Source organism: Drosophila sulfurigaster, chromosome 2L (genome assembly GCF_023558435.1).
Source record: "Drosophila sulfurigaster albostrigata strain 15112-1811.04 chromosome 2L, ASM2355843v2, whole genome shotgun sequence".
NCBI lineage: Eukaryota > Metazoa > Arthropoda > Insecta > Diptera > Drosophilidae > Drosophila > Drosophila sulfurigaster.
In genome coordinates, this window is record NC_084881.1 from 30661496 (window position 1) to 30676828 (window position 15333).

The following is a 15333-nucleotide window of genomic DNA, read 5'->3' on the forward strand; positions in this document are numbered from 1 at the left end:
CTTGTGTGTAATAATATAGTTAGTATAGTCAGTGTATTCAGTGTATAGTAGTATATTTTTAAATTAAGGAGTATAAATTAGAAACAATTTGCGGTTTAACATTAAAACCAATTAATTGCGTTACAAATAAAATAAATACTTGTTAGGTTGATAAGTCTGGCAACTTTTCAATGAAAGCTTTTGTTAAGCTCCAGCAGTATTTAGTTCAGACATGAACCACAATTTAAGCTTTTTCTTTCGAGCTTTCTTTATAGCTCGTTAGTGCGAGTGAGACAACTGCTGTGTGCAATGCAACTTTAGAATTTCGTTTGAAGTTGCGCGCATTAGAAATTCAATTTCAAAGTATAGCAAAATGAATAAAGGAATGTTGCTGTTATTGTATGATATATTTAATTTCTTTATTAAAAATATTCTACTGTTATGTGTGTGTATGTGTTTGACAGTTTGTGTATATGTGCAGGCCGTGTGTGTGTGTGTTTATGTTTAATTTTATTTTATTATACAGTTGAACATTCGCTTTAAATATGTTTGTTTCCGTTTTTTATGTTGTTTATTAGATTTAATGGCTACAACTAAGAATGTAGTACTTAACGCGTTTGCTAATTAATTGGATTGCCATTCTAGAGTCTAGACAATTACAAGTATCGATCCTCACAGGATGCTGAATATGTGGCAACAGCTTCTTGTTTTAGAAGTTTACAAGTTACAAATTTGGATTTGCGATTTGCTTTTATAATTTCTAAATTTATCACAAAATGATGTATAATTAAATGGGGGCAAATTAATCGAAGCATTAATTGAATACGTCCGAATTCCCCTTTTACATTCTTTGGCTTAATTTTGTTGGCCTTTCAGATTGCGTTTGTTTATCAAATTTCAAATAAAAAATGTTGAATTCATATTGCGTTTATTTTGCTGACAGATTTAATAATACAACTAAAGATTTACTAAATTAAAAGATAATATATAATCACACATATGCCGTAAATTACAAACACGTTATTGAAGATTAATCGACTTGCCGTAAGAATAGTAGCTACATATAATAATAATCGTAATAATAGTAATAATTGCTTCATATCACCAGTTTTGCCTGGACACAAACGAATTCCCCTCGCACTTTTTGTTGTCATATTGATTATGAGTGTGTATCACAAGGTTCAGTTTGTTGCTCTGTTTGTTGTTTACAAATATTTCAATTTCTAAGCACGTTCCTAACTAACCGATTTGCAAATTAGTTTGAACACGAACTAGCTGAAAACGTTGGCAAAAAGGTGGATTGGTTTATACGTCACGTTGATTGGTTGGGTCAAAATAGGGACGGACTGATCTATAAAGAACGTTGGGTAAAATTGCACTTTCTATGAAGATGGATATGGAGACGGAGTATTGATGTACAAATGTACTTGAGAGTTCACGGATGCCGATTTAAGTGTTTTATCTATGGGAGCTACGCGGTGTCGGTCGGGTACACGGGTTTAACGACTTCTCTACAATTTGTTATAATTTTCAACCTATTTAAGTTCAGACTCTTCTGCTTGGTCACAAGATTTACACTTGAATGGGTTAAATATTGTTTGCTTGTTTTCTGAGAGTATTTTGTGTGTCTCTGTGTGTGTGTTTGTGAACGTGCCTATTTTACGCTAATCAATAATTATTAATCAATTGTAATAATCAATAATCAATAATCAATAGTCATGCATGCCTATATACTCTATATAAATGTAAAACCTTAACGAACTAGACGTTTTGTGTTTATGCGAATTTCGATTTGTGTTGGCCAGATATTTTTGTTGTTGGGAGCTCTGCGTTCGATCTACTCGCTATTTGGTATATTTTGTTGTTGTTGTGGTGGTTGTGGTAATCTTTAAGTAGAACCTTTAATTCAATGAAAAAACCATATGAGGGAAAACAAGTCGAAATGTCGAAGCACCATTAAGCTACGCCTATCTACGGTCCTCGAACATAAATTCCTATTGCGCGACTTCTATTTACAATAGATTTGATGATTCCAACTTATCCTAGTCTTAGGGAGTACAAAGAACAGATCGTCTGCTTAACGTATCATATGCAGCTTCCAGCGGAGCACAAAATACGCAATGATGCGGAGGGCGAAGAAGATGCCAAGCAGGGCGACGGCATCGACCCAGAAGCGAGCGTCCTCCATGGACATCCACTCCAAGAACTTCTTGGGTACTCGATGATGACAGTAGATCTCATTGCAATGCAGCTTGGCTCGATCCATGCCATAGATGGACACCATGGCACCTGGAAATACGGATTGCTAATTAAGGAACTTTAATATAGGAATGAACAGTTATTTACCCTCGAATCCATAGCGCACGTAGCTGACATATGTGACCCACTGTAAATACGCCGGTATGGTATCGAAATTGACAAAGAAACCCGAGAAGAGAATCGTTGGAATCGTCGTGACAGGACCTAGAAAGACGCCTGTCTCGATGTTCATGCCAGCACCAATGAGTAGACCCAAAGATTGGGCCACTAGAGAGTTGAGCACACAGATTAGCACAAACATTGAGATGCGCTCCAGTTCCATGGGCTGCGAGGTCAAATAGTAGACGACGAGCACAAAGACGCTCGAGAAGACAATCTAAATGGAGATAAAGATGGTATTTAGTGGATGATCTACAAGTGATTGCAATCGCTTCTCACCTGAAAGGGAATATCGGCTATGGTCTTGGCAAAGTAAAACGCCTTCAGGGAGTACCAATAGTTGAGATGCTCCCGCACAAACACCGACATCTCCGTTGGAACTGTGACAAAGAAAGCCCAAATTAGAATTCATTTAAACAGCTCAAAAGCTATGTTCCACTTACAGGTTAGAATGGTGGGCATCATGGCCGTGAAAGTGGTGAACAAAGAGACAAAGAAGATGCAGCCGGCATTGCTCATGATCTTGCTGGCCTCGTTGCCCACATCGTAGTAGATCATGCCGATGATGGCGCCCACAATGACGTGCGAAGCGAGTCGCATATGCGTCAACATCTTGTCGCGCATAATAGTGCGAAATGAACGCTTTAAAAGTATCCAAAACTGCGTCCAGCCGCTCGTGGGGAATCCCGTCTTGTTGGGCAATGTGACGACGCTTTCATGCGAGTCCAACAGCGATGTCATGCAGCCCACAACGGGATTTGTGCCGCCAGAGACAGCGTTCTGGCTTTGCCCACCCTTTGACGAGCTGAAGCTGCAGCTGTCGTCGTTGGTGGTGGGCATGTTGATGACGCTGCAGTCGGAATTCTGCGACTGCTGAGCCTCCAGCTTCGGTGGTTTCAGTTCGGTTAACTCGTCTGCATCCGCGTCCGCATCGTCGGCAATTGCCTCGAGCGCTTTCGGCGGCTTCTCGTCCTCCAATTTGATCGTGGCTGCTGCCGTCGTCGAAGGCGCTGTGTTGGCGCTGCTGTTGTCTGTGCCGCTGCCGTTGCCCTTGATTATGTCGTTGGCAATAATGCCCTTGGCGTTTGCCAGATTCACGCCGTAATCCTTGTGCATGTACTTCTTGCAAGTGCCACTCTTGACTGCCTCCACCAGCTTGGGCACCGCCTCGCCGTATTCACCCGACGCCACCTCGAGCACATAGTCAGCGGGATTGTGGTAAGAGGGGCATTCGTAGCCCAGCGAGGCCAAGTAAGGCACCAGACCATGCACGCGTCCCTCGTAGACACACTGGCCCTGGGCCAGCAGATACAGATGATCGAACTTCTCGAACAGCCGAGCCGAGGGCTGATGAATTGTGCAGACAATGGTGCGTCCTCCGCGCGCCAGAGATTTGAGCAGTGAAATTAGCTGGAAGCAAGTGGAGCTGTCCAGGCCAGAGGTTGGTTCATCGAAGAACATGACCGGCGGATTGTTGACCAGCTCGAGAGCAATTGAGAGCCGTTTTCGCTGGCCACCAGACAGATTGCAAGTGAGCGTGTTCACCGACTCCTTGAGGCCAATCGTTTCCAGTATCTCCTCGACCACTACGCACTTGGCATAGCTGATCATATTCTTGCCCAGCTTGAGATTGGCGGCCACCATCATGGCCTCACGCACTGTGAGGTTCGCGATGAGCACATCGTCCTGCATGATGTAGCAGGAGAGTTTGCGGAATCTGCGCAGATTGCGCTCTTTGCTGTTGATCAGCACCGAGCCACTTAGCTGTGATGTTCTGCAAAAGATAAAAGAATAGTTACAATGCTGCCCAGCACAGATAATTACATCGCACTCACTTGTAACCCGCAAGGATATTCATCAGCGTGCTCTTGCCCGCTCCAGAAGGTCCCATAATGGCCGTGATTTGTCCATTGCGAAATTTGCCGGACACACTCTTCAGAATGGTCTTAAAGCCGCGCAAGTGTCCATCAGGCACAGAGTAGGAGATGTCACGGAACTCAATGTCCACTGGCGGCCGCTGTGGCAGATGGGACAACGAGATTGTGCCCTTCTTCTGGCCATTGGGGCTGCTGTTGTTCTGCACCTTGGGAGCCAACACATGGTTATTGAGGGCGCCAGGAGTCGTTGAATTGAGTCTCCCATTGCACAGGTTATTTTGTGAGCTGCAAAGAGATACATACAATATATATTTTAGATGGGATTGGATGACTTAAGAATTGGGAGCCTACTTAAGTGGCTTTCTTAGCCAGCATGGAGTCCCGTCTTCGGGTCGTTGCAGGGCGCTCACACAACCGTTTTTAGTCAGTTTGGTTTGAACAAAGGACATAGAACGTTGCGTCCTGTGCAGATTGCACTTGGCGACATCCTGCAGCATATCCGCATACGCCTCAGCATACGCGGAGCGCCTGCGTTGCGCATCCTCATACTGCGAGTTCGTGATGCCAGGGGAATGCGGATGGGGAGGAAGGGCGCTGTTGCTCTCAGTGCTGCTGCAGCTGATTAGCGTTAGCTCCAAGCTGTTGGGCATACTCCTTCTTGCTGCTCGTAGTTGCACCACGCAGTCACAGGCACATTTTAAATTATTCTCCTTCTTTCTCTGTCTCTCTGTTTGCGTCTCTGTGTCTATCACTGCCTACTATCAGCTGGCTGTTTTATCAATTGGAGCTAAATGAGCAATAGTCCCAATCAATCAAGCGCTATCAGCATCGCTGAGCCGCAAGCTTCACAAGTATTTGCCACTTTACGTTGCCCCTCTTTGTTTATTTCCGACCCACACAAGTCCAATAGCACAATAGCAGCCACCATCACTGATGCGTGTAAGGGGCAAAGTTCGACTTGCTTCCCATTCATAAAATGCCGTGCGATTGTCATTCATGACAGCGTGAGTGTTCGTTTAAGCATGTTCATTAATATGCTGAACTATATCAATACATATTATACGTATGCATATAAAATTGTAGTGACTATTGGCCAAAGTAGACCGCCAATATCGAATGCAAGCCAATTTCCTATACATGAAATAATAACAATTTGGGTGCAAACTATTTAAGACTGATTGATGGTGCATGGCAAATTGCTCATCCTACAATTTAATTGATACTAAAAATAGGGAAATAGAACACTCCAGTGGAAGATAAATGTAAAGAATGCATGCTAAGTCATTCAATACTAATAAATTATAAATAGCCCAAAAACTTATTTGTCATACTTTATTAATTTACGTTTTTTTCTTGCCTTCTCATTTGCAGAATTTCGAATGCAACTGAATAATCGGTAAGTACCTCCATAAATATTTATCTTATTATTGATGCTATTAGAAAAAATTACTTTTCATACTCAGACTATCTTTAATCATAATTTGCAACACACAAATTATTTACCTTTGAAGAAGTTTAATACCCAGTGTCCTCTATCTTCACATGAGAATTTCGGTTTTGTTTTTTACATAATTAACATAGGTTTGCAGAATTTCGTATTAAATTGCTTGACTGGAGTATCTTAAATTCGCTGCTGAGAGAGAGTTGATTTTGTTTCAAGTGTTCTTGGGTTGCCGATTTTATTTGTTTTCATTCCATTAAATATTTGCGTTAAGTACCGCACACATTTAGTGCGATAATATTTCCGCAGTGTGTGGTAAATGTTTTTGTGGACTGAAGAATCTTTGGATTAATGAAGCAATTGAAATTCTTTCACTGTTCGAATACCAAATGGGAATGCTGGGGGAGGTGGGGGGACGCACTGTTGTCAATTAGTTTTGCGGGCAGCAATCATCTTTGGCTACAGCAAATTACAGCCATGTGCCGCAGAGCAAAAACGAAACAATCGAAATTGGCAGCGTGGCGAGGCAATTGGCAAAAGAGATCGAGCCACAGACTGTCTGACTGTTTGTATACAGACCAGAACGACGAGTCAGCTGTTGTCTATCTGCAGTCGACGTCGTCGCCAACTAATACCAACGCACTCTCTCAATCGCATTGTTACCAACACATATGCGAAATCAAAACAACAACAGTGTCAACGTCATCGACTCATTTGTGTTTGTAATTTTTGCAGTTTGCTTTTAGCTTGATACGATAAAAACGAGTGAAGCTTTCCCCACCGTTAACCACTTCGTCACCACCATGCAGCAGCCTCAGCTAGAGCTAGAACGAGAACCACAAACACAACCACAACCACAACCACATCCATTGCCATCTGCTGGCCCGGTTTGTCTGTCCGGGTGTCCGCTCGTCGTATATCGTGTATCGTGAATCGTTTCCCGCGGATTTCTCGGTGCGCGTGCACTCAGCTGCTAGTTCGACTGGGTACATTTTAAGTGCGCATGTACTCGCTTTGCACTCAGCACTCAGCGGCCGCACTGGCTTCGTTCAGTGCATGTTAATGTTAACGAACCCAACGAAGCCCCAAGCCAACTTGTCGAAGCAGCAGCAACACTTTGTGTGCGACGCTCTTGCGAAATGCACGCGACTCGTTTGTTCCGCTGACTCAATGCGAGACGGGCCAAGACTGACTGACAGACATGGACATTGAAAATTCTTTTCTTCTTTGTTTGAGTTAGGAATGATCCGTGAGCTCTTTTTTGTACTTTGTACTTTTGTGCAGTTGGTTGCTGGAAGCAAATTAGCGAAGCAAAAAACACGAGAGTACTGTAGTATTTTGGATCAAGAAAAGTATTTTTCTTCTGCTCTTATTTGAAATTCACAATTTCATTATCGACCCTCGAATTACAATTCACACTTTCGCGTAATTTATATACCCCACTTTGGGCACTCGTGGCGCACAGGGTACGATAAGTATAAGTGCTTATCAATCTTAAGGCGTTGTAATTGTTGCCAAGTTCCTGCTGCCAATTTAAACTACCATTAGACCATTATGGAATTGATTATATTGATTGATTAGCAGGGTAATAAAACAGCTGCTACTGCTACTTCAAGAATTCAATTGCTCTTTGCCCAGCCAAGCGGGTCATGCATAGTTACATTGTTGTTTAGCACTGATTAAGGCTAGCCGGAAATATCAGCTGGTGCAAAAAACACATTAGATCATCTGAGCTCAGCGACAATTAGGCATTCTAACATACATCTACCAGCTGGGTAAAACTGAGCTGCTGCCTAATCTAAACGAAAGTCATATTCATTGTTATTAATATACACATGACCAGATACGAGAGTGGAGAATGTGAGTATGCTAAAAATGTGTATGTGTCGCATTTAAATGCTTTACTCTCAATTAAAAAACAACAAAAAAACGACATTGCAAATCCACTGCATACGCGTGTCGCAAGAAGAGACAAAGACTGTGACAAAAGGCCGATAACTTGGTCGAGTACAGTGTGTGATAGCGAGGTGGGGTTAAACCTATGTACAACAACAACAACCTTAAGACTGCGCAATTAATGTATCTTGAGTGGGTATCTCGAACGGGGTAACCTATTATCTAATGTTCGTTCGTTGGTCTCTCTGTCCAGAGTGGACGATTGCACCTTGTGCTTTGCCTCGTCTCGCCTTGATGGAATGCTAGCTAGCTGACCTCGAGGTGTGGGAAAAGGTCAATGTGTCTGGAGTGTGCGAAGCGGACTTTTATGGCTGCCTTGACGCTGTCCAAGTCACCAAGCACCAAGCACCTCCTTGCCTTGCCTTGCCTTGGAGGATTCACAAGCTGACAGGAATTAGCAACTTAGCAACTGCGGCGCCCAAGTGTCTGCTTGGGGTTTTTCTTTGCTTTTATTGCCCTGCATTGAAACATTTGGTTTTGCTTGTGGGTTGTGTGGTTGGTTGGCCAACACAGTGAACTCCTCGTCGTTGTCGCAACTTTGCATTGCATAATCGTAGCACGTTTCGCCCGAAAGGTGGCCGACTTTAAGAGCCGAAGAGAGCGTCAACATCGCGACCCGTTTAGCTATATAAATTTCTTATGGCAATCGCTGTCGTTTCTAATATGCACATAAATATTTAAAGACAAATCGAAGCACGGAAAAATGAAAATGGACGAACACCACAAAAAAAAGACACCAACGCAATATGGTTGAAAGGCGCCCGCAGAGAACACAGAACAGAGAACGGAGAAACAGAGAAATGAACTCAACTCAACTCAAACTGAAACTGAAACAGCAACTAAAACTGACTACAGCTAAGTTTGGACAACTTGTCCGCTTGTCGGCTTGTCGGCATGTTCGATTTTTCCAAGCCCGCGGCGTCGTCGTTGCCACGAGGCATGAAAGCATATAGTATCGAAGAGGCTTGCCGATATGCCTTAATACCCTGCATGTTCAAAATAGTAGCTGAATATTTGTTAATAATGCATAAACACAGAAAAACAGAAAGTTATTTGAGCTGCATTCAAAACTTTGAATACAAATGGAAGCAAAATATATGTAATTTATAAATATATTGCGTTTATAAACTTGAATTGGGTAGCATATGATAGTATTATATTACAATTTCAATCCAATGAATATCAACATAGGTATATAGAAAATTGTATTGCAGTGTTTAAAGTTGAATCAAATAAATTTCGGTTAGCAGTTTATTTCCCTCTCTATAGGAAAGAGTATATTTTTAGGCGATTCCCATTGTCGGTTCCTTTATCCGCTTTGCTTCGCTATTGTTTCTGACAATGTGGCCTTTTCGCCTTTGCCGTTTCAACTCGCAGTTACATATTTATTTCGCTGCCAGCTAGTTGTAGTACGAATAGTTGCTCATACGACATGTAGGCCCATTCTTCCTCCCATTCAATGGGAATAAGTGTGCGTGTATTATTTATGGCAGTGCCGACAATAACGAACCAGAGAATAGAGAAGCGCTTTCAAGGGGAAAAAAGATGTAAGGATGTGCCAGGCATTTACAAATGTTCTTGTCTCTGTCTCTGTCTCTGTGCTAAGGTTGGCTTTTGTCTCTGCTCGGTGAACTACGGAAAAGTCCAGCAGTCCGTGCAGCAGTTGTTGCATCTCTTGTGAAAGAACGACACAGGATCGACTATTTTAATTACTTTCGCTTGAGGAGGCGGAGATGGGCGTGTACGGTGTGTGGCATTGATTTGAGCGTGGGTGCTTCAATGTTCTATTAGATGTTCTATTAGCATTTTAATTACAACGTCGCTCTGGGCAGCTACATCGAAGCAAGGTCGTATAGTTACCAACTTATTCACTATTAACTCGTTTACAAATATTTTATACGTTGAAGGACATACAATTGATTAGATTGAGCAATATTTTAGAATGCAGGTTTTGTTTTCCATCCCGCGACCGTTTGCAAATTATGGTTACTAAATCAAAGTCTGTAACTATAATCACAAAAGTATTACAGAATTATGTTCGTATTGAATGACGACACTGCACATTTCTCAGCTCGCACGCGATTTGTGCTGCTCCTTAAAAGTGTGCTTGACTCGACTCAAGGATGATGATGACCAAGGGGCCAGCTAGCATTCCGTTAGCATTTGTTGCATGTGCTTTGTCTATCGATTTTTCACTTCCTTTTGCTAAGGTGCGCCGCCATTTTGCGTGTGTGGGTTGAATAGCAAAAATTAGCCAGAGATGACATTCCGCCAGACTGTCCCAGTTTATTTTTGGCCTAGTTCAATTAGCTATTCGGAAAAAACACACCCATCTTCCGGGTCCTGCTCTCCTCTTGATTTATGGGACAACTGAACAAAGCAAGCCTCGAAAGTGTCCTGGCGTGATTTGGCTGATTAGCCAGATATTTGGTATTTTGGTAGGGAAATTATGAGCTAATGAGCACAGCAGCAACTAACGTATTTGGGTCAGGTGAGCATGAAATGAAGCACCACCTGAAAGGGGGATTATCCTTGGCATATTCCCATTCTCATTTCGATTCCATTTTTTCGCCTGTCATTCCCCAAGACATAAGCTATGCTAATCCTATTAACGTGCACTCAATATTTTAATGATGAAATCGTGCGCCTTATCTTTCGTACTCACCCGTAGTTGGCATTGCTGTGCTTCAGGTCATTGGTGGTCTTCTGGAGGGGCAGTGCCTGCAGCTGATTCAACAGTGGCACTGGCTCAGACTTGGCGTTAACTGTGCCAGATAGTTCCCCAGTTGCTGTGGCTCCTGCTACTGCCGGTGTTGTTGTTGTTGTTGTAGTTGTGCTATTGTTGCAGCTCTTGTAGTGAACTGCTGATGACGTCGATGTGGATGTGGATGTGGATGATGTCTTGGCGGGCAGTATGATGGCGCTGGAGCCGTTCTCCTTGTCCACGAGTGGCACATTCGATGCGTGCATGTCATCCATGATGACTGAGAACTCAATGGTCTGTGAATCACTGTGAGTGTCTGTGTTCAGTTCAGTTCAGTTTAAAAGTTGCAGTTGGCAATTGGCATTAGGATGTGTCAGTCAGTCAGTCAGTTGGTTGATTGGTTGGTTGGTTGGTGCTTGTGCTTCTGCTTTGTGTCTCTTTGAGAGTTCTTTAAAGCTACTAGTTTCTTTATTTCACTGTCGCTTCAGTTTTCTCTATTTATTATTTATATTTATTTGGCGTTGCCTCTATTTACATATGAATCTCTCTGATTTCGATGCTCGTTCTCTTACGAGTACTTTGAATTATTCATTGTTTATCATGTTCACAATTTCTTGGCATTTCTGTTACGTAGTTGGAAGTCGATGAATAATGCAGGTTGCTATCGCTGTCGCTGCTTCTCTTTCTCTTCATCCCAAGCAGCTGCAAAGAAGTAAATTAAAGAATCTTATTGGAGGATGTAACACATCTATTTTCGATTGTTTATAACAGCATACAAAACAATGCAAACTGACAGACATTGGACAGTGTTCTCCGCTGCCAGCTGCCAGCAGCACAGCACCTCATCGATACTGTCACATGAATCACACACTAATTTCCATTCAATGCCAGAACAAACGCACTAATGTTAACGACACTGATGTTTTCAATGTCGCCAGATGATTCTCGCTTTCGAGTTATCAGCAAAGACAAACAAACAGAGATATTTTATTGTTGTGATTTGGCGCCAAGTACACGAAGAGGAAGAAGTTAATCTTTGTTCGAAAAGAAAATCATAAAGTAGTGTAGATTTCAGACTATATAAAAAGTGCAACTTCTCCTACAACAGTCTGTTTCTCATTCTATGGTACGATGTCCACACGTGCTTGGAAAGTTCTGCGCTCTGAGTTTAGCTGCACCCGACTGGGACTTGATGCTTTCGCAGGTGGCTGCCTGATAAGATTGCAGCTGTGTATGAATCGATTCGCAATTCAGCGAATGTCAGTCTATGAAGTGCCCCATACAATATATAAATTTATTACAGATTTGTTTGCCTCGGCGATTAGCGTCGATTGTGATAAGCCCAATCAATCGAATATGGTTTCGGCTGCTCTTCCTGTTAATCGGAGATGTGTAAAAGGCCTTGCTGTCGTTGTTCTTGTTGTTGGTGTAGCTAATCGCTTTGCTCATTTTTGGCCAGCCAAGTGTTATATGTTGGGCCAAGTTATCAGCGTTATCGACGCAGCTGCAAATGGTCTAATCATGATGTCGATGGTAATACCAATGATAATGATAATGTTAATGATAATTATAGTGTTAATCACTTGCTCCTAGCCATTTTCACACTTCATTTCTATGGAATTTCGGGATGGAGTAGACCTTGAGGTCCTACCTTAATATCTTTAAAAGTGGGTTAGTGGTGCATACAAGGAGCAGAGAGTAGGGCGCAGGAGCGTGTCTTATCATTTGGCGTATCCTTGACCTTTTCCTTCCCACAAATAGACGAAAGTTCATGATTAATGCATGCAGCAGACAGCAGCCGCAGCAACAAACAGAATTGCTAAGCGATTTATTTATATTTGCGGTAATATTCATAAACAAATTGTGACCGTAAACAATTAAATAAAAATGTTTTGCCAATTCTTCTCGCACTCGCAGCATAGCTGAGAGCGCAGCGTGAGAGTTAAGAACTGAGAGCTGAGAACTGCGAACTGCGAACTGAGAGAGCGCACAAAGCAGACAAGAGTTTAAACAGAACAGAACGCACGCGCGCTCTGTAGATACAAAACGGGAAGGCATTTAAAGATACATTTTTTTGTTTAAATTAAAACAAGCATGTTGTTCCTATGGCAGCTCTACGACTGAGTATTATGTGAGCAAGCGAGTGCAAACAAAGCTGATAATATTTACACATTTGAACGCAGTTGGGGCTAATGCATAGTAAGGGGGATTGGGATGAGGATGGCAGCCAAAGCCATCAATCAATTGGCGGTGGTGTTGATTATGCGGTGGTGCATTGGGCTGCTGATGGCTGCTGCTGCTGCAGTTTGTTGTTGTTGTTGTTGTTTAGCCGGGGGGGGGTTGGAAAGTGCGTGCAACAACCACCAACCGTGAGAGGCAGAGAAGAAGCGTGTAACGAAGTCACGCTAGGGACGACGCAATTCCATTTTATTCCTCGTGTACTTAAAAACTATTGTTTGCCTACCTTAATTCCATAGAATGAAATCCAAGAGTTGCCAGCGCGTAAAACTTGTTCTTCTAATTGTTGTTGCTGTTGTTGTTTGTTGTTTTTTTTATACTTTATACTGTTGCTGCCGTTGGTTGTTCTCTTGAAACAGCCAGCGATGCTCGTGTTGCTAGCTGAATTGCTTTTTGATTTTCTTTATTTTAGGCCCATTTATACAGTCAAATATTTCACATTAATTTGGCTGGTTGTTGTTGGTAAAACACACGAGCTATTGTCTCGCTCTCTATCTCTCTCGATTTATATTTTTTTAATACGTAATTGTTTTATTTTATTATATTGCACTACAATTCGGTACGAGAACGAGGGGAATGGGAGAGGTAACAGCTGAGCACAGCTAAAGCAACACACATAAAGAGCAGCTCCTCCAGCACAATTTGAGAGTTCTGTGTGTTATGTTGTGTGTGGTGTGCTGTGTGCTGTGTACTGTGTGTGCTGCCTTCTGTGTCTTTGGGCTAAATTAAGATACCTCGAAAGACAACGAAAAAAAAGTACTAAACGTGTTTCTTCTTTGGCGGCGGGTCGCGCGACGACTGTTCCCCAATGACTTGTGAGGAGACTTGAGCGCAGCGCGAACGAAAAAGAACTGAAACTGCGAGCACAGCTAATGCTGCTGCTAAGCTACGCGCTGTATCTCGCTCTCTCGCTCCCCCTATCATGCGCTCTTTTGCGAGTCTGTGTGACTCTTGCTCTCTCCCGCAGTCACGCTCTCACGATGCTGCTCTCACTTTGTTGCTGGCATATGGGAATGTGAATGTGTGTGTGAGAGAACGAAATCGTGTGGGAGCTGTGTGGAAACGTAGCGACGCTACTTTGTTGTGTTGTGAATGGCACTCCGCTGCACACCCCTCTCCCCATACAGTGGCTTTGTTTGGTTGATTCTCAATGTTGCCACACTGTTTACGGCCTCTCCCCTTATATGTTGTTACACGAGCACGAGCCTATGCGTTAGTGTGTGTGTGTGCTCTGCGCATGTCTCTCTGTGTGTGTTTTTGCTTCAGCTGACTGTTAACAGCTGATCGTAAACACAAAATAATCCTACCCCATGCCCAATGCAGTCTCAGTGCACTTGACTGAGTGCAGCTGCACTCGATCTTCCAACTGCTTTGTTAGATTCTACTACGTCTTTATTACAGGTTAAGCATTCCTCTCTTAATACTCTGCACACAATTAACTGTTAACTGGGACTGGACTTTAATAATACCCCCTTCGGCTGCCATTTCGAGCTGAACTTTGAACTGCGCTTACTCAACTCGACTCGTTGCCATTGCCTTTGTGTCGAACAAAGCAAATGTCGAATGGCAAGAATAAAAAACAAAACGGAGCTTTGATTTGCCACGAAGTACCGAGCATGAGCAATATGAGTACTACTGAGTCCACCAGTACACTCTGCTGACGATCGCACACAAACGCACACACACACTCAAATGAACGCTCAGCTACATATATATATCGCTGGTGTGTAAATATCGTATTCAAACTCTGAGCGCCAGCTGCGTGTGTGACCTATCTGTGATAGGAAGAGCGATTCTAGCATTGACCTCATTCTATTCATAATCCGCACTCTGTGTACAAATGTACAAAGTGTGCCTATATTTTTGTACGTGACTGTTGGGCTTGTTAGGCGAACTTGAGCTCAATCGCAGTATCAGCAGTCGATTTTCGATGTTGTTCACAACATTTTGCAAGACAGCAGAAGCAACTATACTTATATTTATGTAAATGTGTTTACTTATTTATTATTGTACTTATCATTGGACTATGATTGAGCATGGATGCCATTAATTCACACGTAGCATTTGTTTTATATCCGTTCAGCCTAGGATTGGATATTGGAAAAAATATAGTTGGGTAAAATAATGAATGAGGGAAACTTAAAATTAAATCAATTAAGGAATTTTAACTTTAATTTAGATATTAATCGTGCATTCGAGTAAGTTTGTTATTTTTGTGTTTCTTTTTTATTCTTGTACTATGGACTTTAAATGAGTATGGATCCCATTTCACTAAGACGGCATTATGAGATTGTCGAAATATGTGATTAGGTTGCACATTCTTCTATTTCATTTCGTCAGATAAATAATTCTGAGTGCTATCAGTTGCCGCGTTTATTTAAGTGTTCCTTCTATTCTCCTCCACTGCTTACAGCTGGCTGTCATTGGGTGCGTGGCAATTCAGGTCAGAGCTGCACATTTTCGCACTTGATGAGCTGCCATCGTCGACTACCGACAACTGACAACCGACACGTTGCGACAACGAGCAACTGCATCAAAGCTTTGCGAGTGCAAAACATTTGGCGGTGTGGGTTAAATCAATTGAACCTGTCGTGGTCGTGGTCGTGGTTGGGGATGCAGCCAAAAGCCGCTTTTGCATTGAGTGCATTGTATTTGTTCGACAGAGCAATTAAGCCGACTCAGTCCAACAGTCGTCTCCCGGTGCATTCAGGTGTTTACTT

The 15333-nt window shown here is 42.6% G+C and overlaps 1 protein-coding gene across 3 annotated transcripts; it reads right to left on the reverse strand.

The window, feature by feature from the left end:
- Nucleotides 1-890: 890 nt before the first annotated feature.
- On the reverse strand, nt 891-13457 carry LOC133837720 (ATP-binding cassette sub-family G member 1). Of its 3 annotated transcripts, XM_062268582.1 has the most exons (7): nt 12840-13457; nt 10337-11077; nt 4233-4559; nt 2841-4171; nt 2677-2777; nt 2326-2614; nt 891-2268 (listed from the first exon to the last, which is right to left on the reverse strand). In XM_062268582.1, exons 2-7 carry the CDS (start codon nt 10648-10650, stop codon nt 2057-2059), a joined length of 2574 nt encoding a protein of 857 aa, XP_062124566.1. In that variant the 5' UTR covers nt 10651-11077; nt 12840-13457; the 3' UTR covers nt 891-2056. The 3 variants fall into 3 exon arrangements, with proteins under 3 accessions (XP_062124566.1, XP_062124580.1, XP_062124573.1); XM_062268596.1 differs by lacking the exon at nt 10337-11077; XM_062268589.1 differs by lacking the exons at nt 10337-11077; nt 12840-13457 and adding an exon at nt 4626-5310.
- Nucleotides 13458-15333: the final 1876 nt, after the last annotated feature.